General features: G+C 51.2%; 2 protein-coding genes across 7 annotated transcripts in view; one reads left to right on the plus strand and one right to left on the minus strand.

The window, feature by feature from the left end:
• Positions 1-27004, minus strand: part of LOC122371194 (glycosyltransferase-like domain-containing protein 1) — an 82039-nt gene that overhangs the window by 31351 nt on the left and 23684 nt on the right. The gene's annotated exons all lie outside the window — the stretch shown is intronic.
• Positions 13332-20802, plus strand: LOC122371198. Its single transcript, XM_043347346.1, has 2 exons — positions 13332-14730; positions 20619-20802. Exons 1-2 carry the CDS (start codon positions 13481-13483, stop codon positions 20800-20802), a joined length of 1434 nt encoding a protein of 477 aa, XP_043203281.1. The 5' UTR covers positions 13332-13480.

Raw genomic sequence — 27004 nt, forward strand, 5'->3', positions numbered from 1 at the left:
CTCTGAAATACAAGTCACAGTACGCCGCCCAAATCGCCAGGTTCCCCTCCAGAATTAACATACAGCTTCCCGACTGTTGCTACATCTTACCCAAGAAGGACCACCTTCACGCGTTCGGGCCAGCTTAAACGTCTACAAGGAGGCGGTGCCGAAGGCCCAAGTGCTGGTGGCGGCATTTGTGTGTCTGATCCGCCACCTGGACGGCAGATTGTCTGATATGCAAGACGGACAAAGCGCAAGTACACGGTTGTTTTTGTTAAGCACGATATCGGTACAGCCCTTATGAATGTTTTGCTGAAACGCTGCCGCTCCTTGACGTAGCCGGATGAGCAGAGGAAGCGCCGCCCAGAGGTGCAAAAACCTGCCAACCAGACTATGTGCCAGAGATAGCACTTCAAGCCTAGGAAACGTGACAGATTGCGGTCAACTTCACACCAATTAGAGTGTCACGTTCTATTTTCCATATTAAGATATAACGTTGGAGGACGCCGATTTTTTATCGAAATTGTCGTCTTGACGCTCTTGGGTGCTCGTGTGGTTTAATGAACTAACTCTGGTTGTACCCAATACTTTGTAGTCATGGATATTTATTTGTGGATTGGTGTCTGGCGTCCGTCCCCACGTTGTCGCAAATTTATCTGGGGTCATTAGTATTGGCATCAAGGTAACTGAAATAGTGCGCCGGATATGCCGCATTCTGGAATGTACTCGTAGTTCTAGAATAGTTCTACAACATGTACGACCGGCTGAAGTTGGGTGCGCGCCGCCGCACCTACAACGTCTACAAGGAGGCGGTGCCAAAGCGCACGCCGACCGCCCTACGTGGCGCCGCTAAATTCCCGGCCCCGTCCGCAACCCGCGCATTGCCGCAACCCCCGGCCGCCTCCGTGCCCTCGGCGCCGCGCTCCGTCGCAGCAAGCTGCCCATGAAAACCGAACGTTACAAAGTGCGGTGTGTTCAAATACGACATGACAACAACGAAACGATCCATATTCGGCTCTGGTGACGTACGTCTGTCGACCGTTCGATCTTTGAGAACAGCGGTGGCAGGCACTCAATCAAAGGCACAATCAAATGGCAACGGCACTCATACAAGCAGGAGAGTGAGAAAGTGATATAGCACCGAGAAACATCGACGAAATATGCCGAGGAATAGAAAAACAGCAGACATCCTTCACACAGGCCCAAACGACTCAAACAAAGACCGTCTGTAAAAACGGTCTGCGGTCGATGAGGATATAAAAAAGAAGTAAGAAAGTGTCTGAGCGAAAAGATATCAGGCATAAACCGGCAACGTTCTCCAGCAATCGTCCAATATAGATAAAGAAATGGCCTTATGGTGGCAACAGTGCATCGCTGTCTCTAAAGAAATGATTGTTTGCAGGTCCCTGTCACACCGTGCTTTTGAGGAACATATCCTACTCACCCACTGACTGGGCGGGCGGGCATGGAACCGCCAAAGGTGGCAAGGTGTAAAGAGGATCGGACAGTCGGTCGAGATCGTGACGAAGATAGCCAAGCGCTTCACTCATAGAAATGACCTGGAGGAGTATATGGACGCAGCTCCAAGGGGGCGAGCCTGTGTTGAGACCAAAGCTGTGGGCAGAAACTCGGTTCTCTGCACTGCTGCCAAAGTGATGAACCTGTTCCGTAACCCATCAGCCCGACGTGCAGAAGTAAACAAGCGCAGCGAGGAAGACGAGCGGACGTCCTTCAGCGCATTCAGAAACTGTGAGGTGGTCCACCGCACTAGGAGGCAAACTGGTGTGATTGTGTTCAGTGCAGCAGCCGCGGCACGGCTGGTGGGAGTACACTCCGATCCCACTGGCGGTGGACTCTTGTTATCAGTGCAGCCTTTAGGATCGGAGCTCCCACTGGCGGTGGACTCTTGTTATCAGTGCAGCCTTTAGGATCGGAGCTCTGTACCGCGGTGACGGATCAGTGGTGTCAAGGTGTTGTCAGTGCAGCGTCTTAGCATTGTGCTCGGGCATTCCCACCATTGCGGAATGGCCTGGTACGTCCAAAACCAGGCAGCAGCAGGCTTTTTCCACAGCCGAAGCTGACGGACTGCAGGCCTTGATAAAACACGACACAGAAATGAACAGCAGATGATTCTCAATCGTATGAGATGAAAACATCTGGTAGAGATTGTACAGTACCAGACAAAATCCACCAAGTTGTGGATGATATAAACAAATGTGTTTAGAAAAAAAAAATGATGTGCTTGGGCTTTAACCGCTACGTGTCCCTCCAGTGCGACCGAATCCTAAGGAACAAGCTTCACTTCCCTCTGCCTGGGCCTTAAAACTGGACAGTGGACACCCTCCCGAACATCAAACGGTTCGTGGTGCTGTCTTTCGACGAGACGACGGGTGTCTGCTACGACTCACATAGGTAAGGCCTACGGCCCGTGCAAACAAGTACAAGTGCTGATGGTGCGCAGCGCGTGCAGTCACTGGAAACATCCAGTGTACTTTGACTTTGACCAGCCGATGACCCGCAACATCGCGTTCTCGGCCATCGCCGCCTTGGAGGACGCCGGGTTCCAGGTCGTGGCAGTGGTGTGCGACCTATCGCCAACCAACCGTGGGTTCCTGTACTCTGACCTGGGGCTGAACATAAACCCCGGTCGGAGGAAGGGTGGTTCACGCATCCGTGCGATCCCTCCCAGAGGGTTTACCCGTTCGCCGACATGTCCCACATACTGAAACTCTTGCGAAACCACATCATGGACCACGATGTCCGCCTTCGGTTAGGAGTTGCGAGGAGCATGTTCGTCAAGCTGCTCAGCGTGGACAACGCCGAGTTCGGACTTTGCCACATGCTGACGATTCGGCATGTGGCAGCGGGAAACCAGGAGCGTCCGCGGGTCTTCCTGGCGGAAAAGTCATGAACAGCGAGACTGTGGGTCGCGCCTTCCTGCACTACTCCGGCGAGCTTATCGAGGAGGCCGAGTTAATCATCGCCGCCGTCCGCGTGTTTGATGTGTTCAACTCTCGCTACCCCTGGACTCCAAGCTGCACCGGTGCGGGTTCCGCGTCTCGGAGGCGTTCGAGGCGCAGTATGACTCCCTGATGGCCTTCACCAAGATGGTGGGGGCGCCTGTGTGGACAAAAACAGGATTCGGCTGTCGTTACACAACGGCTTCATCATGGACGTCCGCTGCCGCAGCTCCGGGGACTCCACAGTGTCCTCTGTCAGCGACAAAGGGCCGAGCTGTCGTACATCTTGACGTCGTAACTGACACAGGACTTCGTGGAAAGCTTCTTCTCGCAGGTAAGCACAACCAAATTTGAATGTGGATACAAAAATGTATGACATATAAAGAAGACTCCTAATGTTTTAACCTTTATGACACCTCGATCACTAACACGTGAGCATTAAATCGCTATTAGTCATTAAACTTCGTTTAGTAGGTGGGTCTTGGGGTGGTAAAGAGTAAGTGAGAAACTCGCCAATGTTCCTAGGTGCGCGGCATGGGTGGGACAAACAATCACCATACGCCACCGGAGTTAAAGACTCGAGTCCGGTTGTTCGTGCTGGGCGCTGCACCGGCGGTGGCTGCCGTCTCCAGAAGCCGGCCGTCAACCTCGAGTGCCTCGGTCGTGTCCACCTGGAGTGCCTCGGTCGTCATGGAGGAGGACTCGCCGGTGTCTCTCAGCACCCCGCCTCTCAGAGACCTTGGGGACGCGGAGGAGCCGGCGGAGCCCCCGGACGCGGACCTGCAGGAGATCAACCACCTCCTGGAGGCCGCAGAAGCTTAACATGGTGAGACACTCGATTCGTTCGAGACTGCCGATTCAGAGTTCTGGCGGGAGGGGCTGGCTTACGTAGCCGGGTACCTGGCTTATAATGCTCCGCTCTGTAGACAGCAGCCTGGGCACCTTGTCCAGCGTGTGTCCGCCTGGCGGAGCTGGTCCATACTGTGAATGACATTCTGAACTGAGTCGAGGCGGCCTGTAAATGCCCTCTCGGGAGTGGCTAGAATAGATGAAAGCTTTCGATGTGGTGTTCTGTCATGTGCCATGCATGCAAAGAACATCGACCACGGCCCAGGCGTCATCAGGCGGCTCCGTACGGCCTTGGAGTACCAAGTAGAGTGTCACGTTCTATTTTCCATATTAAGATATAACCTTGGAGGACGCCGATTTTTTTAATCGAAATTGTCGTCTTGACGCTCTTGGGTGCTCGTGTGGTTTAATGAACTAACTCTGGTAGTACCCAATACTTTGTAGTCATGGATATTTATTTGTGGATTGGTGTCTGGCGTCTGTCCCCACGTTGTCGCAATTCTTTTCTGGGGTCATAAGTATTGGCATCAAGGGAACTGAAATAGTGCGCCGGATTTGCCGCCTTCTGGAATGTAGTTCTAGAATGCACCAGCATCACCTGTCGCGGCCCCCGTCGGCCAATTAACATACTAGGAACCCAAGGACGAATGGACGCCGGTGGACCCTCGCTACCTCTGGTGCCCAGCAGTGGGAAGACTGGTGATGCGCCGGAAGATCGGCGGCCATCTCAGCAGCGGCCCGGGCGGTTGCGTGCAGGGTGAAGCGCGCTTCCTGAGAAGCAAACATCTTCAGTCCTTCAAGCACCTGACTGCACAGCAGAGCGCCGTGTGCGAGTGCGGCACCAAGATAAAAGCAAGAAAGCAGGGGCTAAGAAAGCAGGTCATTGAACAAGTCCGACAAGCAAAGGCACACGCCAGCCTGACCAAAGATGGCCGGGGTGCACTCGTGGCCCAGATGATGAGCAAAGGGTACCGCACGGTTCCAACGAGATCGGACGACGCCCAGCGGGCAGGCGTGCCCGTGTTGGGCGTAGCCCCCCAAGTGTTTGGGCGTAGCCCCCCGAAAGCCTCCCGAGGTTTTCGAGCCAGCTAATGCAGACGCTCGCCTTCTCTCACGCAGGGTGGCCACCCTCGGACCCCAGGTGTCGGACTGGACAGTGAGCGAAGCTCTCAAATACAAGCCACAGTACGCCGCCCAAATCGCCGGGTTCTCCTCCAGAATTAACATACAGACTCCCGACTGTCGCTACATCTTAACCAAGGACCAACTTCACGAGGTTAGGGCCAGCTTAAACAACGTCTACAAGGAGGAGGTGTCGAAGGCCCAAGTGCTGGTGGCCGCATTTGTGTGTCTGATCCGCCACCTGGACGGCAGATTGTCTGATAGTTATGCAAGACGGACAAAGGGCAAGTAGACAGATGTTTTTGCTAGGCACGATATCAGTATAGCCCTTATGAATGTCTTCGATCTATTCGATTCGATTCGATTCAAACCATTCGATCTATCGAACACTTGAACAAGAAGCTTATTAAAGCAGAATCTGTCAAGTTCAATGAACAAAGCATACTGGAAAATACGCTGCCAATATATATATTATATATTATATATTATATATATATATATATATATATATATATATATATATATATATATATATATATATATATATATATATGTTACAGGGAGTTTGAGAAATCCGTGAGTTTGCAAACTCCCTAGTGAGTTTGCAAACTCCCTGACCCATCAGTGAGTTTGCAAACTCACTAGGGAGTTTACAAATTCACTAGGGAGTTTGCAAACTCACTGACCGGTCAGGGAGTTTGAGAAATTTCAGAGTGATTGGGCCAAATAAAAACAAGTGTGCAGCATGTGGGTGGCATACGTGCCGTCCGTGATGTTAAAACAAAGGAGGCTAGCTCTAAGGCCTCGCACGCTGACAAAAAGCTTATAGATCATATGCACACCATAAATACCTTTTTTATTTTAAACTGTTCAGAGATTTACCCATGCATGTACCGCCGCTTTATTTAGTTATACATTTATTTAGTTCACGTCCCAATTAGACCCGTTCCACTCAAGTGTGGCTATTCCAGAGTCAGGCTAAATATATCAAAGTAGAAACAGCTGACTGTTGGTCACTTATGCTAAAGTACAGGCACACGCACCAAGTCACGCCCATTCCCACTCCGCCATAGACGTGTCATCGAGAGCCGGCGCTGCTGGCAGCCAGCCCAGCTGCGACTGGCGCACGCTGCTTGTTTGTTTTTGTTTTGTTGGGTTAGGCCCTTTCGGTCTGACAAGACCATTTCAGAGTCGGACGAATGATAGGAATTATAGGGGGAGACATTGGTCTGGGCAGACACCCTATATGCAGAGTCGCCGGGGCTGAGCCCGTCCGAATTGACAGACCGACCAGCCCCCCAAGCACTCTTTGCACCCGGCTACGGGGTGCGCTCCCTCGGGAGCGGCGGTGCCGCTCCAAGGGAGCAGTCCGCATGAGATAAAGGTGCCTGTCCAGCCCGGAGTGGGGGTTTCGGCGTGGACGAGGATTTCAGTATCCTGATTCCTGAGGATGGAAACGACGGAACGGAGGAGCACGTTGCTCCGAACCTCCCCTTTACATAGCCGCGAGTAGCATTTTTTTCGGTAAAACAATGAAGGATCTGTAAGCTTTTTGTCAGCGTGCGACGGTTATATAGGCCGTACCACTAGTCGCTTTTGTTTTAACATCACGGACGGCACGTATGCCATCCTCATCTTACACATCTGATTTTATTTGGCCCAATCGCTCTGGAATTTCTCAAACTCCCTGACCGGTCAGTGAGTTTGCATATATGTATGTATATATATATATATATATATATATATATATATATATATATATATATATATATATATATATATATATATATATTTCCATTCGAAGGATTCAACCGGACGTTGTTGAAGTTCTGCCATAGCACCAACGACATGGCACAGCAGATGGCTGACAACTTGCTTCTGCTTCAGATAGTCTCTGCACTACAAGAAGACCGAAGGTTAGCTGGGGATGGAGATGCGGGGGTGGATCGCCTAGTGGCGAGGTGGCTGCACGGATACTCGTTGACTGATCGGTCTGAGAAATCTACTGTCGGTGTACTGGTGCGTGCGGCACCATTGCACCACGACCTCACGGAAATAGAGGCAGATCTTCTAGCCGTGTCGGGGTTTGCGTCATTGGATCACCGCATTCCTGTCCGTGCATACCGCCGAGCGGTCGTTAAAGATTGTGTTACTCGCACCAAACTGTAGTGGTGTCAAACGGTAACCAAAATGTCGGTATACCGACACCGAACCAATACCGATTTGGTATTGGCTATTATATACCAAAAGCATTTGGTATTTTGTCCTTATTATATTAGGCGTATGTTCATGCAGACGCTGCACAGCTGGAAGAGGTTGCTAAGTCTCTTCAGCGGCTGATAGAGACTCGCTTTATTGAATATCTGGTCACATCTGTAAAAAAGGTGCTACATAACCGTGCAGCCATGATAAATGTCCTCCATGACATGATCGGGCGAGGCAACCCTCCGAACGGTGGCCATCAGGCACTTCGCACGTTAGAAAGTGCGCGCATCCTTTTTATCTTTCTTTTTTTGGTGTGTGTACCGCTCCGCTCCGATACGGGTGCCCTGGTTAGTTGCACGCTTTTATTTTACTTTTCAGCGCGGGCGGCATGACGAACAATGTGAAATATCGACACCTTTTTTAAATCCCACATGTCAATTTCTCTCGAATTTGATATTTTGGGTCTATCATAAATGCTTAAAAATGGGGCACGGCTCGGTGCTATCACATTTACAAAAAGTGCATAATTGCCCCCTCTTGGATTAAAAAAAAATAATCAAACCCCATATCACATAATTTTTCAAGTTCGTTTTCTCTAAACCCAACAACTCATTTTTTTCTAAACCCCACATCTAGTGCTATTTTCGTGAGTTTGCGAAATTGCGTGACTGTGAGATCTGATGCTTCTCCGTGATTGTTTTCATCATCGTTTTAATACAAAAGTTGATTTTGCCCCCCCCCCCAACCGAAAATCTCTGGCGACGCCTATGGTAAAGAAACATGAGTGTGACACCTATCAGCGTTGAGAAAATGCTGAAATGTCTTGCCAATTTTTAGTTACATCGTTAAAAAAAACGGCCAAATTACCCCATTCTTTCCTACGCCTTTCGTACCCTCCCCCTATATCTGGCCATTTTTGCTCTGAAAGCTCCACATCTTTTGTTAAAAAAATGGACATTAACTGTCTCTATCCTCTTCACTTTGACAGAAGTACCGAGAGAACCACCAAAAACCTTATTGGCGGAACCACCGGCGCCACGACGACCGTGCCCATCCTCACAAGGAGAGTGGCCCTTCAAACCATCGATTCACTAGTAAGGAAGGCAGTGTAGAACACAAAGATTTCACGATCCACGCACTTGGCGACTCCCATGCCCGTCGCCTTGGATTCCCCCGAACAAAGACTCGCCACCAAATAGGATGGCTGTCCCTAGGATATCTACTTGACACCACTTGCTGTGTGGGTGGCTTTGGCAGGGGCTTGGAAAAAGACACACTCTCGCTACGCAAAAAAGTCATAACACTAACACAAAACGATCACCCAGCGTTCATTTTACTCTCATTCGGATCTAACACTCTCACCCTGGACAAATTTGACGACGGTCTAAAAACTGACACCGACGTTATAGTGCAAAATGTGTAGAAACGCTGAAGGACGTGGCTAAAACGGTGGAACTACAGTCAGTGGCCCGCATCATCGTCCTGGGTCCCATCCACCCCAAGGGGGTGGACGTTGCAGACGTTAAAGCGTTCAAAGGAACTCGGCAACGGTTATGCAAACACTGCCAAAACGTTGGGTCACTACTTTGTCGATGTCATCTCTCTTCTGAGTGACCAAGATGGTCGCATACAAAAATCATGGTATGCTGATGCCTGGCACTTAAATGATGAAGCGATGAAAGTTATCTGGCGTGCGATTATCCGCGTCCTGTGGACACCAGTGACAACTGACGTGTAGCGTGAAACTCATCAAGAATACCAGCTTTCTGTGTGTAATCATTCTGGAAAATTCCGCGCATCGGTGCGGTGGTTTCATTTAGCCGTGTTCTCATTAATCTTCCACATTTACCGTAAACACTACACTTGCACTTCTTTCTCTTTCGGTGTATAGCGGGGAGTGGTGTGGCTACTTTTTGCTAACCTTTGTTCGACTTTGCATTCCACACGGGTAAGGGAAGGGCACTCCTGCCTATCCATTAATGGGTAGGGGCTAAATTTATCACAATTCACATTCCTTTACATTAATTGGTATAACACTTTGTCCGTTATCGCCATATAACAAACAGCCAGATTAGACGCTTTGAATGACTGCAAACGTACATAAACATGTGTTCCCTACACAAAAATATACCGTTTTTTTTTGTAGTTATACTGCATCGCTTATGGGTCATGTCCCTTACGCCTTTGTCTCAGCAACAGTATTTTTCATCATCATCATTTCATTATCTTTCCATCATTATCGGGCCGACCGCCACAGCCGGTCGCCGCGTTGTTGGCAGTGACCTATCAGCGGCCGGCACGGATAAATGCATGATGCTAGAATCATTCGGTCGAACCCATGCTCAGCTGGTAATCGTCGATCTCGATGCATATGTGCCGACATCACGGAGCAGGTCCGTAGGGCGGCGTTCCGGCAGTTTTATTCTGCCACCAGCATCGCTGAGCAACGCAGCATGCTCTCAAAGTCGATATCGATCGTCAAAAAACAATGTGGGAGCAGCAGACGCGTGGTTGTCGCTTACACAATACAGAGGGAGAATGGTGAGCGACTGCCTGCCTGCCGTAAATTTCTGGACACACTGGACATAACAGCGGAGCAAGTGAGCAGTCATTAAGAACACGACATCCGACCATCCGCAGACGACGCGCCGAGGTGGCGCGCGTCACTCGGTCGACCCGCAGAAGCTGGACGCGCTGCGCGCCTGGATCGGCGCGCTGCCCGCCGTGCCGAGCCACTATTGCCGCTCTAAGTCAGCGCGTCGCTTCCTGCCGTCTGACGTCAGGAGCGTGCAGAATTTATACAAGAAGTATCGCACTGCCGTTTCGGGACCACTCAGATTCAGGGTTTTCAGGAAGATCTCCAAGACCGAGTTCAACATCGGCATCCACCAGCCTCGCAAAGACAAGTGCAGCATGTGCACGCAGCACAAGCGTGGAGACGGAGGAAGACAGGAAACGTCCAACAAAGACCTCATGGACCTGATGCCGGACATCCGCCGCGTGACAGATTCGGAGCGGATCAGGTAGGTCGGCCAAAAGCCCCGATCATGTGATACAGGTCTTGGCGGCTATAGCACGCCTCGAGTCACGGCGCATCATTCTGCCATCCACGCGAGCGCGAAAGCAGCGTGCGCGCCGCCTCGGACATACTGCGTGACGAGCTGTGCGTTCGCGGAGGTAACCGAACCCTCTGAAAGGATTGTTAAACATCACCACACCCAGCCCACCACGAGTCCAGGGGACCATCTGGGCCCCTGAACTCTCCACCCAAGACACTGCATACATCCAGTCAAAACTCGCCATCCAGCTCGTCACCGCCGTCTACCGACAACCGCGCGGACCACGAGCACTCCTCCATCTCACTTTCAACACGACAGAACTCCCGTCTCGCATCTTCGCCGGCTACCTGGCCTACCGGGTACGCCGGCTGATCCCCAGACCGCGGCGGTGCACGCACTGCCAGCGGTACGGACACCTCTCGGCAGCCTGCCGTTCAGGGGTGGTCTGTGGGACGTGTGCTGGTGACCACGCAACTAACACTTGCACAAGCACGCACAGAGAGTGCGCCGCCTGTGGGGGCGGCCACTCCATCACGGCCAAGGCCTGCCCCAAGTGGCAGATGAAGTCGGAAATCTGCCGGCTCATCGCCGTGGAACACATGGCCCCGCGGCAGGCAAGGAGCCTGATGAAGAGGGAGTATGGGTTTCAGTCGCCCAACCCTCGCCGTCGCATCGACAACGTCCCACGGCCGCCGCCAGTGGACTCCACAAACTACCCACCACTCATACCACCCACCTCACCCACCACACCCACGACAAACACGAGCAAAAGCAGCACACCAACCACAAACCAAGCATCAACCACACACAGCACAACCACCACGTGTGACTCGAAAGAAGACCTTTTCTCGAGTCAGGGCGCCCGACCAAAGGGCTCACCCGTGAACACTGCCCCCTCCAAGGAGTCGGGGCCCCACCCAGACGGTGGCCCCCCCCCCCCCCCCTACACGGGACGAGGCCACCTATCAGTGGGTGACAGCCACCACCAAGAAAAAACGACGAAGCAAAAGCCTCTCATCCAGTCACACATCACCCGAGCGCCGCCAGCCCAGCCGCAGAGCCCGGGGACTCCAAAACACACAATAAGTCATGGGACACCTCGAACGAAACATAAACATACTCCAATGGAATACAAATAGGAGGTCTCAGGTCGGTGCTGCAACGCCGGCTCTGTGAGTGATCCAGATACTCGCAGGCTGGGTGGTGGCGCCGGCTCAGGCGTGTGATCAGACCACGCGTCTCGGACGAGCAGGGTAAGAAAAGGGTGACTGGGTGAGTGATCGGGGTCACTCACCGGGGCCAGGTTAGTTAAGTGATTGCATTACTGCGCTACGGTCAATCGTGAATATAAGCTGCTTTTGGATAAACATTCTCTCTCCCTCACCTGGGGAACAGTCGCAGCAGTATTGTGGAACAAGCAGGATGCCATCCCCAATCTTCGGCCGTTCGTCGGACTCGTGATTTGGCTCTGGCTCATCAATCCACCTAAGAGCGTGGTCGAAAGCATGGGAAGCGTGATTCAGGAGGTTTTCAGTGCCCATAGGCAGCTTGACCATTCGAACACTGCCAAAGAGCTCCTGGTGCGGTGGAACGGCCGGGAGCCGTGCAGGCCTGATCCCCTGGTGTCGGCAGTACAGTGGAAGTGCGGCCTCAACTTCCTTAAGAGGTCTGGTGGAATAATCGGCATACTGGAGGGATCTGTTATCAGTCCACACCGCGGGGTGAAGTGTCCGCGCTCTTCCGTGTATGGAGTCCCCACTCAGCAGTGAACGTAGTAATGAAAAGTTTAACCGGCCCAGCTGTATGTATGTACTATGTACGTATGCAATATGCATGTATGTATTTACTATTTACCAACATGAGTGATCCACACATGGCGTGGCGGTTACTGTTCCTCGGAATGTTGCAGTAACCCTGGCAATGTCGCAAGCCAAGTGTAGTAACGAATGGGCAATCATTAGCTAGAAATCACGAGCATATGCGGATCCAGAAGGCGGTCTCGGCTTATAAATACTCGTATTTATCAACATTTTACAGCTTTGTTGTGGTCTGTACCGTAGGGGAGAGCGGGGTGAGTTGTATCATGGACAGGTAGTATCAGAGCGATTTTTGCGAAAACTATCCGTCAGATGGCAGGCTTGTCGCGACTATTTGAGACGCCACGCCGCGCGCCACCTTTCCGTGTTTTGACGTGAACAGGAGCGGACGTGTTTTCAGGTGAGTCCCAATAATGTGTTTTGATGGGTCCGTTGTAAGAAATGCGTTCTTTAGGAAATATATGTTTTTGACTTGAATATGTTGAAAGCTTTCTATTGTTTTACCATTATGCGTGAGTGTCAACATTGCTCTTAATCACAACATAATTCGTTTCGAGCAATGAAACATGGCGGATAGCGTTTCGCAGACCTTTTCTTGAAATGGCCCGCATGGACATGTTGTATCAGGGAGTGGTGGGAATAGTTGTATCAGTGATACAACTTATCCCACTAGTGATACAACTTATCTCAGGTTAAAACATTTTCCATTTCCGGTTTATACTTACATTAGACGGGTCGAAAATGGACTTAAAACAAGGTTGCAAATTGCGATAGATATATCGATAAGTTTTTATAGATAGTTAAGTCTTAGACGCTGCCTATACCTACCTAATTAAATTATATGTCCTGCCATGAAGGTGGATGCTTCCTTTCCCATACCTGCTACATTGCATGATTAAATCGAGACATCCAGGCATTTTAATGGCACGTGCACTGTACCACACTTTTCAAAGTTTAATGCAGTGCTTTAATATTGCCAGCCGTGTGGTTCAAGGGGTGTGGTTAAACGCGTTGAACCACACGGCTGCTGACGTCACTATCAATTATAGTTGTGAGCTTTTTGGCAGGTATGGGAAACACCTTCCAGCCCTAAGGCCGGGAATTCAATAAATGTCACCTCGCTTTTTTAGCGAAAAGCACCTCGGGCCTAACGGCCCTCGGAGTTTTCGCTAAAAAACCTCGGTGACATTTATTGAATCATCCCGGCCCCGGGCAGGAATATATTTTAACCTACGTACTTGCCTATCATTCATATTATTCACGTGACCGTCACTTGCTTCATCCTGTAATCCTAATTCCTGAACGCTTTTTCCAGCTCACGAATGTCATGGGTCGGAGCTACGTCCGAAAGACAGATAGACGGCAGAACAGCCCGGAAGATGTTTTGGAGAGGGCGGCAACCCTAGTCGTTCAAAAAGGGCTGTCAATTAGAGGTGTCGCGAAAAATTTTGGCGTTAACTATCAGACCCTGAACCGTTTCGTCCGCATGAAAAAAGAGGGACGTTTAGGACAGCGCATGGGGTACCAGAACTGCGGAACAAGGGTGTTCACAGATGAGCAAGAATCCATCCTTGAAGGGTATCTGAAGGAGGCTGCCGAAATATTTTTCGGACTGACACCAAAGGATGTGCGCGTCCTGGCCTATGACTGTGCCAAAAAATATGGGATCACTGTGCCTCAATCATGGGAGGACAACAAGATGGCGGGTGTGGAGTGGTTTCGGTCATTTCGTAAGCGCCGAAACCTGGCCGTGAGAACCCCTGAAGCTACTAGCATGGGAAGAGCAAGCGGCTTCAACAGGCACAACGTAAACGAGTTTTTTGCAAAGCTCACGGAAGTTGTGGACCGCTACCAGTTCAGCAAAGAGGACATTTGGAATGTGGACGAAACGGGAGTCACCACGGTGCAAAAGCCACCACAGGTTGTCACCGCTAGAGGTTCGAGGCAGGTGGGGTCTCTGACCTCTGCGGAGCGCGGTGAGCTGGTGACCGTTTGTGCAGCGGTGAGTGCCTGCGGAAATACAGTACCGCCCATGCTAATATTTCCGCGGGTACGATACCAGCCTCACTTCGTGAGAGACGGTCCTCCAGGATGCATCGGCTCCGCGTACCCATCTGGCTGGATGACGAAGGAAAACTTCAAAATCTTCCTCGTCCACTTCGTGAAGCACACGCGATGCTCAAAAGAGAGGCCGGTGCTTCTTCTTCTCGACAACCATGAAAGTCACCTTGGCGTAGAGGCTGTGACCTACGCTAAGGAAAACGGCGTGGTCTTGCTGTCATTCCCGCCCCACTGCTCGCACAAACTGCAGCCTCTCGACAGATCAGTGTACGGTCCACTGAAACGATACCTTGGATGCGCACAGGCGAACTGGCTTCGCAACAACAGAGGGCGCACAATGACTATCCACGACATCCCCGGCGTACTCCGCGACGCCTGGGCAAGTGCCAGCACACAGGCCAACATCACGAGCGGGTTCCGCGTGTCGGGCATAGTTCCGCTTAACCCTGAAGTCTTCTGTGAAGCAGACTTCTGCCCGTCACAAGTAACAGATCGTCCAAGAGACGCTGGAGAGGACGGTGCAAGAGCAACTGGCACTCCTCAGCACGTGTCGGACCCGAGCAGCGCTCCTCAGCGCGCGCCGGACCCGAGCAGCGCTCCTCAGTGCGCGCCCGGCCCGAGCAGCGCTCCTCAGTGCGCGCCTGGCCCGAGCAGCGCTCCTCAGCGCGCGCCGGACCCGAGCAGCGCTCCTCAGTGCGCGCCTGGCCCGAGCAGCGCTCCTCAGTGCGCGCCTGGCCCGAGCAGCGCTCCTCAGTGCGCGCCGGGCCCGAGCAGCGCTCCTCAGCGCGCGCCGGACCCGAGCAGCGCTCCTCAGTGCGCGCCTGGCCCGAGCAGCGCTCCTCAGTGCGCGCCGGGCCCGAGCAGCGCTCCTCAGCGCGCGCCGGACCCGAGCAGCGCTCCTCAGTGCGCGCCCGGCCGGAGCAGCGCTCCTCAGCGCGCGCCGGACCCGAGCAGCGCTCCTCAGTGCGCGCCTGGCCCGAGCAGCGCTCCTCAGTGCGCGCCTGGCCCGAGCAGCGCTCCTCAGTGCGCGCCGGGCCCGAGCAGCGCTCCTCAGCGCGCGCCGGACCCGAGCAGCGCTCCTCAGTGCGCGCCGGGCCCGAGCAGCGCTCCTCAGTGCGCGCCCGGCCCGAGCAGCGCTCCTCAGTGCGCGCCGGGCCCGAGCAGCGCTCCTCAGTGCGCGCCGGACCCGAGCAGCGCTCTCCTGGAAGTGACTGACTGTGAGGACGCTTCGCACCACTTGACTGCCAGTAGTGCAGACGAAACGTTTTCTCCGAAGGCAGTTCGACCCATCCTTAGTGGTCATCTTCCTGCGAGGAAATCGCAGCGAGGGAGAAAGAAGAGGAGTTCGATGGTGTTGACGGACTCGCCAGTAAAGCGAATGCTCGAAGAAGAACAAGCAAAGAAGAAGCCCAAGACCGGGAAGGCAAATTCGAAGGAATCAGGAGCCAAGAAGAGGACGGTAAAAGCCCAAGGAAAGAAGACTAAGAAGCGAGTGAATAAGTCAGCGTCGAGGTGCGAGGCGTATGATTCCGATGCAGAGGAGACGTTCTGCCTCGTGTGCGTTGAGCCGTATTCCAATAGCAGACCAGGAGAACAGTGGATACGGTGTTCGGCATGTGAACGCTGGGCACATGAAGCTTGCATCAATTCCGATGGTGCCGGTCTCTTTGTGTGCCAGAACTGTGATTCTGACGACTCGGATTTCGCGTACTAGTTTGACACATGAGTTGACTGCAGAGTTCGCAGTGTTGGCTTAATGTTAGCAGACTACTCTGCCTTGTTCCTTTCACAAAATGGTTTGTCATCGAGAGAATGATGCGAAATACACGGTCTCATGGCAAGGGACGCCTTTAATATTTATTATATAAACACGGACGACGGACAAACAGATTTCGACATGTGTTTATATTGCAGAAATGATATGATTTTCTTATGGGTCGTGCGTACACTAAAGCGACATCAGGAAATGGCTGAGCTGATCTGCTGGCTGGAGCTGGGCTTTTTAATCAGGATACCTACTTGTATCATTCTTCGGACTGCGTAGAAGTGTAAGTAAGTCGCATTTTCTATCATAAAACATTGATACATCTTAACTCACCAGGCAGTACAACTTACCTCACTAGTGGGGCAAATGGTACCAGTTGTAGTGGTCCAATTTAAAGCGAGGTGTAGCCAAAATAAGAAACCGTAGCATGACGTGCGGTAGAATGCATGTAGAGAAAGGTTGTAGCTTTCGTTTGGTATATCAACGGTAACTTTATTCGTTAAATCTAGGGAGATATATGACCTGAAGTAAAAAGTGATACAACTCACCTCGTTCTCCCCTACATGGTGACCGTGGACGGACTGATCTGGACGCGCCACGCCGGTCAACTGCTTCCAGTGCTTCCTCTTCCATAGGAACAGACAACCAACAGGGAGACCGGTGATGCTAGGGAAAACGTACCAGTGCTGCTGGCGATACCGACGATCAGCATAGGACCAACTGAGGAGACTCGGAGAGAGCGTACCGGCGCCGCCGACGACACACACGATCAGCACGTGACCGACTAACGTCGAGACGCCCAACACGCCGAGTTAATCTACGCAGTGGCGCCCCAATAGGAAGTTCGAACGGCCGACACATCATGCGGAAGGGGTGACGCGACTGACTTCAACTGTAACGAAGCACAAGGACCCTCCCGGTGAGGTTTTATGCACGCGGTTGCACGTTTTTTCGGATGCGAGCGAGTTGACGTATTAGGACTCGGCTGTCGCCTACTTGGCTACACTGTGCGTTTTCTGCGAGCGTTTTTTGCGAGTTTGCGATATTTGCGGAATATTGTTCTACCGAAAAAAAAACGGTAGAAAGAAACGACATTACGTTGCTGTTGTTTTTTTCAGATAAACTTTTAATTAATATAAACGTTTTGTAAGCTTTTATATAAATATTATAGAAGTTATATTAATAATAACTTTTTTCTAGAACGATATTACACAAGACACGCAAACTCGCAAAAAAAAACGCACGCAGAAAACGCATAGTGTAGCCAGGCCTTTAGAGAAGAGGGTCCGGACTCGGAAGGAGGGAGGGAGGGACAACGGAGGGAGATAAAAAGGAGTTTGTGACGTTCCTGCTGACGCTACCGCTGAACTGCACGGAATGAACGATGGCGAGTGGCGACGACCCGGACCGTCAAAGGGGAAGCGACCATCGTTGTTCCACCGGCGACGGACGAACTTTGGGTTGACCTAGAAGCGCAGGCGCTCGTCGGTGTTACGTGGACTTTTGTGGAGCTGTCTGGGTCAATCGACCTCCTCTACCTACTTCAGCGTCAGCGCCCGTGCCGAGCTGCTGGATGCAGACGGCCATTAGCTGCGGTAGCTTGTATGTCTCCAAAAATTGGTGGATGAGCTTGGTGAATAATTTAGTTAAGAGGTTTGCGTGACACCGAGATCCATTGTAGAAATCAGCCCCCGTTCACGAGCTCCAGAATCCCTTTACCGTGACGTCACCACGGCGGTAGAATCTCCCTTCACCCATGGGCATGCATGCAAATTTCATCATCTTTCGAGCGAGCTGGAGAAAAAAAAAACAAGGATTATGTGTCATCAAAAGTTGTACCAATATAACAATGAGTTCGCCTCATTACGATAAATGGGGCTGAAACAAAAAACCTAAGACTAGATCGAGCCAAATCAACAATTTAAATGATCCCTTCATTTGAACGTGAAGGATTTCCTCTGATGACGTCACCACGGCGCCTTTATTTCCCTAGTGAACCAACCTGAGTAGGTAGTAAAGGAATCTTGGTAGAAATAGCCGTAATTGAACGGTTACCTATTCTTCGGTGTCCTGCCGTACGTGTTGCAGCCGTTTGTGACGGTGTACCACGTAAGCAGTTTCTAAGATTTTATCAACGGGCCGAGTGCGTCCGCCTGTTACGCGTTAATACCGCGTTACGTCAATGGGTCGTTTGAGTGTCCACTGTCCGTGCTCTGCCGGTGAAAGGGGTACACCTCTGCGTTGTAGCGGAGTGATTTTACGGAAAATGTGCGGTGATGTGATAATGGTCAAATACAAAGTTATTTTTTGTTAACTTTCACCCAATAATTATGTTCACCCTGATCTGCACACTACAGTGGCTGCCAATGAATGCGATACTGCGCTGAATATAGAGCACGTAGAGGTCGCGGCGGCATGGTAGCTGTTCTGTTGCCTAGGTCACTTGTCTGTATTATGGCTGTCGGAGCAGTTTGCTTACTCAATTTGGCCTACGAATCGCGCTACCCCCCCCCCCCCCATTCCACCTTCCACCGCGCCTATCCCAGCCCGGCTAGCCCCTGGTGAAAGATACCAGCGCCCCTGGTGATGGCAGTCCTCTTCAATCGACGTTGAACGTCTTAAAACTGCCTACATAGAGTGGTCATTCGCTCCATAGAGATCTTATATACATAAGATGTATATATAAGATCTCTATGATTCGCTCAGCACGAAATGAAAAGCTGAGTGCAGCAGAACACGAATCATGGGAAGCCTGTGGCCTTGCGCCATTCTGCGTACATGTTGACATCAACCACAAACTGTATCGTTACAAGACCGGCAACAACACCATCCGTCCATATCACGATGAAACGGTCATTAAATTCCCAAAAGAAGTGGCCTCTCACTTGGAAAAACTGAATACCATCAAAAGTGTGTGCGCATTTGGATGCCAGTTATGCGTCGGAAGAGTATTCGTTATTTGTGGGTAATGCCTTTTTAACATGCATGTCCAGATCAACATTTTGTTTTATTTCCAGAACATAATCCATTGTGGCTGGTCGAGATGGTCGGCGGCCAAGAACAGGTCGCCGGCTCTTCCGTCAAAGCGAAGCCAAGACGAGACGAGACTCGTGTGTTTAGTGTACAGTGTTACGTGGTGTTTAGTGGTGCCCTGGCTGAGTGTAGCATTGTGACTAACGGCATCGTTGTCTCGTTTTGCATGCTGGTCTTGTCGTCGAGTTCTGCTCCGCCCTGACCAAACCCCTTGGGACGAGGGGGCAAGGAAGAGACGCTCGAGATGGTGTCAGGGAGACCTCAAACCAGGCCTTCATGATATAGCTATGCTGTACATTCGGAGGCGGCCGACCTGGAGAAGCTTCGTAGCTCGGAGTCAACTCACACCAAGGTGGTGAGCATCGTTGACGACTTGCGTCGCCTACACCAATAGTCAGCTGGTACCTAGTACCTACCCATGGATAAAAAAAAACGCAAGAGGCATGTTTTCATCCATGTCTGAGCCGTCTCCACTGGCGCCCGAGAGACGGGACAGCGCACCGGCTCTCGCGCCCTCATATTAAAGCTCGTACCCCCGAAAGACGGCCTGTCGTAAGATATGCCAGACACCACAGGCGTAAGCCTCGGCGTAATGCCGCGCGGAGTAATTCCGCAAAACTCCTAACCTTCAACTTTTCTAGCTGCTTCTCGATCGTCTGCTTCATCTGTCGTCCCGGGTCGTAAGACGCGGGACCCTTCCTGCTGTCCTATCTTCGATGACAAAGAAGGCTTCCTTCCGGTCGTCATATCTAAGGCGTCAGCCTTGGCGGCCGCAGCGTCAGCCACTCCTCTCGGCCCGATCGAATCTCCTCTTCCCAAACCTGACGGACTCAACCGGCGGACCATCACGGTGGTCCAACTGACCCCCGAGTGGAAGGCAATTCCACTGGCCGAATTTGATCACCTTATGGACAATGACACCATGAGCACCCCAGGTGCAAAGCGAATGAAGAAACGGAGCATGGAGTGCGTGTGTCTGGCATGCGGGACGGATGAAAGTCAGTGTGAGTGCGGGGAGTGGGAAGTCTTAGAACAACCCACTTTCTAGTGTGAGCGTCCAAAGTCGCTGTACCCCATGGGGGGGGGCTCACACAGGAGCCGATAAGGCCCCTCCGCAGGGCGAACAAGGTGCACAAAACACCTAAGCGCATCTTTGAGAGCTCCCGTGGGAACGCAGCCGTTGACTGGAGGCGTGTGTGTGCGGAGACGTGTGATGTCGACTGGCGGGGTGTTTTTGGACGGGGGAAGAGTGTCGACGTTGATGAGGACGATCATACCGAACCTGTCTATTGCCGACCCAAACCGATTACACTTGGCGATTTCTTCCCTTCGAAATTCTTCAACATTAAAAAAGGCTCTCGCGCCCTCCCCATCCCGAGGCAGACACGGGATCGGCCGTCCAGCAAAGCTGAACCTGCAAGTCCCGTCTGTATTGGAGTTGTTGCCAGTACCACCTACCCTCGTCTGTCCGTTCACTTTCTACAGAAGAGGTATATGGTAGGCCGAAGTAAGGTCGTATAGGTAAGGGCAGAAGATGTACCAACCTGCTGGAAGAGTACCACTGGAGTCATCGCTATGGTTTTTGTGGAAAGCACCATACTTCAGTAGGGTTTGATCATGCCACGGCTAACGTGTTAGCGTACATTGCCGGCTACCTCGCGCGAAGAGGCTGCCAGGGACACGCCTGTGCTACTTGTACCGAGGCCCTAGTCGCCTCGGAAAAGATACCCAACTGTGACCGAACCACATTTACAGCTCTCTAAAGCTTCACGGGTGATGACGAGGACGTGGGCAGCCTGTACGTTGTGAGTGACATGTTCTATAACTATGTCCGCGAGTATTCCTCCCTCACGGTGGTTCTGTGCTCCGATAACAACCTGCAAAAGATGAGGGAGATTTTCTTCCGAATGCAGCTTTATAAGCACCTGCAGAAAAGGTCTCTGAGCTAGCAAGGCAAACCGAAAGCTCCTCAAGCTGACGGCGAGTCGGGATAACCACTGTGGTGTAGGGGAGCGGGTAGCGTCCCGCTGGGGGAGCAGCCGTCCCCTCGGGACGACCAACCCCGCCAGGTGCTGACGGAGCACAGCCTCGGTCGCAACGAGGCGCCCCACCGCGCCATGGAATGTTTGCCCTTGGTCTTGTTAAAAATTGTGCGCGTGGGGTATTTAGGCAGGGGTTTCACGCCCGATTCGAACTCCGCCCGCTCACTGCTGCCCACTGTGTCTCGTTGTTTCTGTCACACTTCCCGACACAACACTGAAGAGCGTATTTCTGCATTACGGCGTCCAAGAACGGTGCGACGGCTACGAGAGGACAGGGGCACGTCCGCACGGTGCCAGTGTCAGCAAAATGGCCCGTTTTTAAGTTTTCTTGAACTCAGACGATTTGTTCTGCGAAAAGTCTAAAGTAAAGCAATTTTTGTTCTGTGAGCAAACGTTCCCTAAACAGATAGCCAATGACTTTTGTGTAACAAAGTACCTCTACCCATCTATGTCAGGTCTATCAGGCATGATGGACCATTTCACAATGGGTCACTTAATAAAAACTCAACTGCCTGCCCATTTTGACTGATTTTTTTCTTCAGCAGATTAAGTCATCTCTCTCCAGTCTCCATGGCCACTGAATGAAGACCTGGACTCCTCAATAGAATGCAGTGCAAACTTAAACTACTGACCTACTACCAAGAACCAGCACCGCCTGATTCTCTTGGTTCACCAGCTAACAGCTGTTAGCAAAACTTTCACTGGCAACCTCGTCCCTCGCAATGACTGGTATAAGATTGGCAGCCTGTTTTGTGTTGTGAACATGTTATCTGTGATCATACAGTGTGTGCGTTAACAATAAATCATGTATTTTTTATACAAATGATGAAAATTGTGTCACTTTCAACATCTGGTTAAACACATGATACGAACGAAGGAAGTACACAGCATGCAGGAGCTGGAAATGGGCAATGCCCCAATGGATATGCAAACTAAACGTTATCAGGTGAGATAAACCTGAAAAGCTTGACTGATCCATATCCATATTAGCATGCAGAGCCTTCAAAGTGGTGAATGCTAAAAAAAATTAACTGACAGGCGACAGCACCTAATAACGTACCTAGTCAGGTGAGATAAACCTGAAAAGGTTGATTAGGTAATTTACATGTACCTACACTGGTCTGAGACACAACACTCTTTTTATGTTTTATGGAGTTTTATGTAGTTTTATGGAGACAAAAGGCATCAGCGTGAGCATATTTTACCGGCTAGTTACGTGCTCGTAGTGGATCAGATTCAAGATACCATCTTCAAAAGTCTTCGTTTTCCTCTTCGTAAAAAAAACAAGTAAAACCTTTCGGATCAAAACTGATATCGCAGATCGACATTTATTCAAAGACAAAACATTAGACGAGCTGATGCAGCATATCACGCTAAAGCGTCCGGAATGGAAGAGGAGGGTGGTGAGTGAACTTGGAGACGCCAATGTCATTGTTGGCTCTAAAGTCCGCGTTCAGAGGATCAGGAGTGAGTGGTTCTTTGAATCAACGGACAGGGGCCTTGTCGAAAAGGTGAACCGCTTCGGCTATGAGGTAGTGGTCCGGATCGTGCGCGAACGTGTGCCTGCCTCACAAGGACAAGTGGAGTGAGATCAGCGGTCATGTAGAGTGTAGGAGTCTTGCACGAGTCCCAGGACATTTCGTGAAGGTGTATGTTTATGTAGATAAGTATGTAGTAAGTCGGTGTATGCCAGTGTCGTATCATGTATTAATCGAGAATAACATTGTGTCATTCTGTAAGAAGTTTGTTGTGCAGAGTGCAATTGAAACTGGATTTAACCTCAAGGCGACTCATGGCATTCTGTTGCGTGAGCTTGAACTGAGTGGTGATGCTTTTATTAATGAGCAGTTTTTGCGCAAGCAACTGTACAAAATCATGGCCAGTGTTCGGCTCAGTCAGAGGAAGGGAATTGTAAATGTAAATATTATAAATAGGGCCAAAGGACGCTTTACTGTAAAAGGTCACATAATAGAGCGCCATGGAACAGGAAACACTGCTGCACGAAGTGACTGTCGGCGCGGTGAGGCACCCTCCCACCCCGGCACTCAGCGCGGCAAGGCGCACGCCCAGGTCGGCCCACAGCTCGGCGAGGCGCCCGCCCAGGTCGGCTCACAACTCGGCGAGGCACCCGCCCAGGTCGGCTCACAGCGCGGCGAAGCGCCCGAGCAGGTCGGCCCACAGCTCGGCGCCCGCCCAGATCGCCAGCGCGGCGTGGCGCATTCGGAGGTGACGCCGACCCGCCGAAGGAAGAGACTGGCGGCGCAAGGGCTCCGCCACGGACTTTTGGTTGGGGGGGACGGGGGACAATTCTTCGCTCATCGCCCTGTGTCTCCTCTAAACCTAGGGTACCCCCAAATCCTGTTTTCTCATCGGATTTAGGCCACTTATTTTTCGTCATAGCCCTGGCACGATTTTTTTTTTAAAGTAAAAAATAAATATAAAAAAAATGGTAGGCCCAGTGGCTCCGCCACGGAATTGAGGTTAAGGAAGGGGGGGGAGGCGTCTCGCAAATCAAAGACGGTTTTAAGAATAGCGGGCGGCCAGCGGCCCGGCCACCCAACAAATGTTGGGCGGCCGGGCACGGATTAGGCCGGACGGGGTAGGGCGGAGGCTCTTCGCCGCTCGGAGCGATGCCCAGACATGAATAAGTACATGCATGTATCTACTTGTCGCGAATTCAGTTCATTTTTATTTTACATCGTTTGTTGATGGAAAGATATACCTACATAACACCTTAGTTTAAACAATGTTGTTGTCACCTTTTATGCAAAAACAAAGAGTAATATAGTTAATGCACTCGGGATAAATTGATCAGCTACTCTACATGCATCATCCACAAAATCCAGTCAATATCACGATATGTATTCACCATATGTTGGCCATTACGAGAACAGCGCTTCAATGCAAACGTTTGTTACCCTGCCCCAAACATTCTCAAACTATTGCAGCTAGCTTCAATGCCTTCATCTGATTGGCACTCATACATCACAAATATAGATATTCACAATCTAGGGTATCACTTCACTGCAGGTGATAGCGTCGGCCTCCGCCCACGCCGCCTCGCACCTCTACCCACGCGAGGCGGCGCCCCCTGACCACCGACCCGTCACGCGGGCCCACAGGCGGTCCGCGCGACGGGCCGGCGGCCCGGCCACCCAACAAATGTTGGGCGGCCGGGCACGGGTTAGCCCGGATGGGGTAGGGCGGAGGCTCTTCGCCGCTCGGAGCGATGCCCAGACATCATTCGCTCACGTATCATTCAGTATGGGGACATCAGCTCCTCAAAACTTTCCGAAAATCATCCGACGGGAATCATTCCTACTAGCAAATTCCCCCGCCAGGGCGCGAATGTCGACCGTTTCGAGGCGATCCTTATGAACGTGGCATAGGGCCACGGCGTTGAGGCGCGTTTGACCCATAGTTGACCTGAGCCACGATTTTAGCCTCCGCAGAGCACTAAAGCTGCGCTCTGCTGTAGCCGTGCTGGCAGGAGGAAGGAGCAGAAGTTTCAGCAAGGTTTTCACCTGAGGCAAGAGCATTCGTGAGTCTTCAGACATACTCTGGTATTCAGCTGCGGCTTCTGCAAGGCAGCTGAAGTTCTTTGCGGCTTTGAAAACATGAAGCTGGGGAGTTCAGATCACTTGGCCACACATCCATGCTCTTTTTCACAGTTTCCAGGTGAGTCAGGTCAGCTGGTCCCAAAAGAAGTCTCTCGAGCTTCTCCTGCTGCCGCACACCAGCGCCCTCAAACCGTTCTGAGATCTGCATGCAGGCGGTGTCCAGCACCTTCACCAGCTCTATCCGGAAAAATTCTCGGGGTCCGGTCACTTTGTGGCCGGGTGCGTTGCCTGTGAGACGCTTTGGTGGGCAGATCTGCCTTGGGACAGTTGGTGCCTCCAGCTCCAGCGGCGATTCTTCAACAGCCTGCAGCGCGCGGCTGACTGTCTCGTCAGCACACTCGCGCACACCCGCCATGAAGTCACGAGTGGCTCTGGCGCCCTCTGAGAGATCTGACACCGTGCAGGTTTTTCTTTGTAGGCGACGGCTCAAGTGGTCCAGTGGCGCCAGCATCGTACGCGCCATTACTAGCGACACGTACATGTTCCCCGACCTCATCTGTTCTAGCAGGCCACCAGCGCGCGTAGCCACGTGTCCGCGACCCTGCGACAGTTCTTCCAGAGTTTTGACGATTTCACCGTACATTTCGATCGTGGTGTTCACGGCTTCCAGCCTGGCTGTCCACCTTGTTGGGCAGAGTGGCCTAAGCTTCGCCATGGGCGCCTCTCCTGTTCCGTCACAGACGGCCTTGAACTTTTTCCTGAAGTGTATTGAGTCCTTGAATAGAACACCGAGTTCATTCACGTTCTGTAGGGCCTTTGCGATGGACCTGGACGCCGCACACGCATCGTTCACTACAAGATTCGTGCAGTGGGCCCCGCAGTGGACAAAAACAGCCAATGGCTGATCCTTCCTGATGATCGCTTGAGCTCCTTTGTAGACCCCCGACATATTCGCAGCTCCATCGAACCCCAATCCTCTTAGGTGCTCCAGTGGCAGGTTGAGTCTCAGCAGCACATCTTTCAGCATGTTTGCGATCGCCTCACCTGTTGTTTCAGTCAGTTCATAGAAGCCTAGAAACTCCTCATGCACGTTCAATTCACTGTCAACATAGCGCACGCAGACAGTTTCCTGCTCCAGTCCCGCGCAATCCTGTGTGCCGTCAACCATGATGGCGAAGAGCTCCTCGTCGGCCACTTCCTTCGTAATACCTCGGACAACCTCTTGGCCCAACATCTCCAGCATTTCATTTTGTATGTCTGGATGGGTGAACTTTTTCTCGCGCTTCATCCACGATCGAAGCTCGGCACTGTCCTCTGAACGAAGTTTGAGGAGACTGATGAAATTCCCTTCATCTTTTCCGTGACCCTGTAGTGCCAAGCCTTCCTTTGAGAGATAGATCAGGCTGGTAAACAGCTTCAACAGACATGCCCGAGCAACAGCTTGATCCTTGGACAGAGTGTCGGAGATTACCTCATCTGCTGGCCTCATCGTTTTCGTGGTCGCAATGATGGCATGGCAGTGAGCATCAGACTTTGCGTGTCCCAGGAACTTTTCTTTCGCTCTTTTCCAGTTACTGAAGCCCGAAACTGAGAACGCTGGTTCGGCTTTTTTCACCGTCGCCATGGCACCGGAAGCATGAGCTTTCATACAATGAAAGCACAACACCTTTTTCAGTGTCTCACTGTAGTGAATCCAGGGGTACTCAACGTACCAAGCTTTTTGGAACTTCAGAGTCCTTCCTGCCAGGATTTGTGCAGGAATCAGTGACGAATCGGGTTGATGAGGTTTGATGATGCCATGGAGAGGAAGAGGATCTGTGAATGACAATAAAATGAATGTGGTCAGGAAATAGGGAGCACTTTTGCTGAAGAGGAGAGCTATTTTCTGTTTTAATTAGACCCGGCTTAATCAGTTATGGTCAATTTTTTATTTCAAACTCAATGGTGTTAGTTATAAGACCATCAGGAACGGTTTAGGTCACTTTCTGGTGGTCAGGTCAATGTCAGGTCAAAAAAGGTCAAATTTCAAAGTTGATATTTTTGCATAAAATGGGTATTGATTCGATGCAGCTTGTCACGGCGAGTCTAATGATGGTCTTTGTTTTGCGTTACGTGGTCTAGAATTGCTAAAAATTGTGTTTGAAAATTTGATGTCATCAATTTTGAAGTTTTTTTTCGCTATAACTTGGCCAAAAAAAGAGATATCGATCTAAAATTTGGTAAGTGAATAGAACTCGATAGGGGCTATCACATATTTTCCGTTTTTTTTTTCGAAAATCGAAAAACTTTTTGGATTTTTTTATAACATTATTTTTTTAAAAGTTTTTGGGGGTCTAAATTCAGAAATTTCGAAATTTCGAGACAGCAGTTTAGAAGCCATGGTGATTCTACACCTTTTATGTCCTGAACATTTTTCTGTATCTTCAAAGCTACCTATAGGCCTGACAGCTCTTCCCGCGAAACTTTTTTCTGGTCGAAAATGGCAGAAATTCAAATGACGTCACTCTGACGTCATTTGCGGCTAACCTATCATAGCCTTTGGAAAAAAA

Source organism: Amphibalanus amphitrite, unplaced genomic scaffold (assembly GCF_019059575.1).
Source record: "Amphibalanus amphitrite isolate SeventyFive unplaced genomic scaffold, NRLGWU_Aamphi_draft 001214F_arrow, whole genome shotgun sequence".
In the NCBI taxonomy this organism is placed as follows: domain Eukaryota; kingdom Metazoa; phylum Arthropoda; class Thecostraca; order Balanomorpha; family Balanidae; genus Amphibalanus; species Amphibalanus amphitrite.

Excerpts from the sequence above, each read along its gene's own strand:
- LOC122371198 (XM_043347346.1), top strand. The coding sequence starts at position 13,481 with ATGAAAAAAGAGGGACGTTTAGGACAGCGCATGGGGTACCAGAACTGC. Across the intron at positions 14,731-20,618 it reads GCTCCTCAGCGCGCGCCGGA|CTTCACGGGTGATGACGAGG; the intron begins CCCGAGCAGCGC and ends AGCTCTCTAAAG.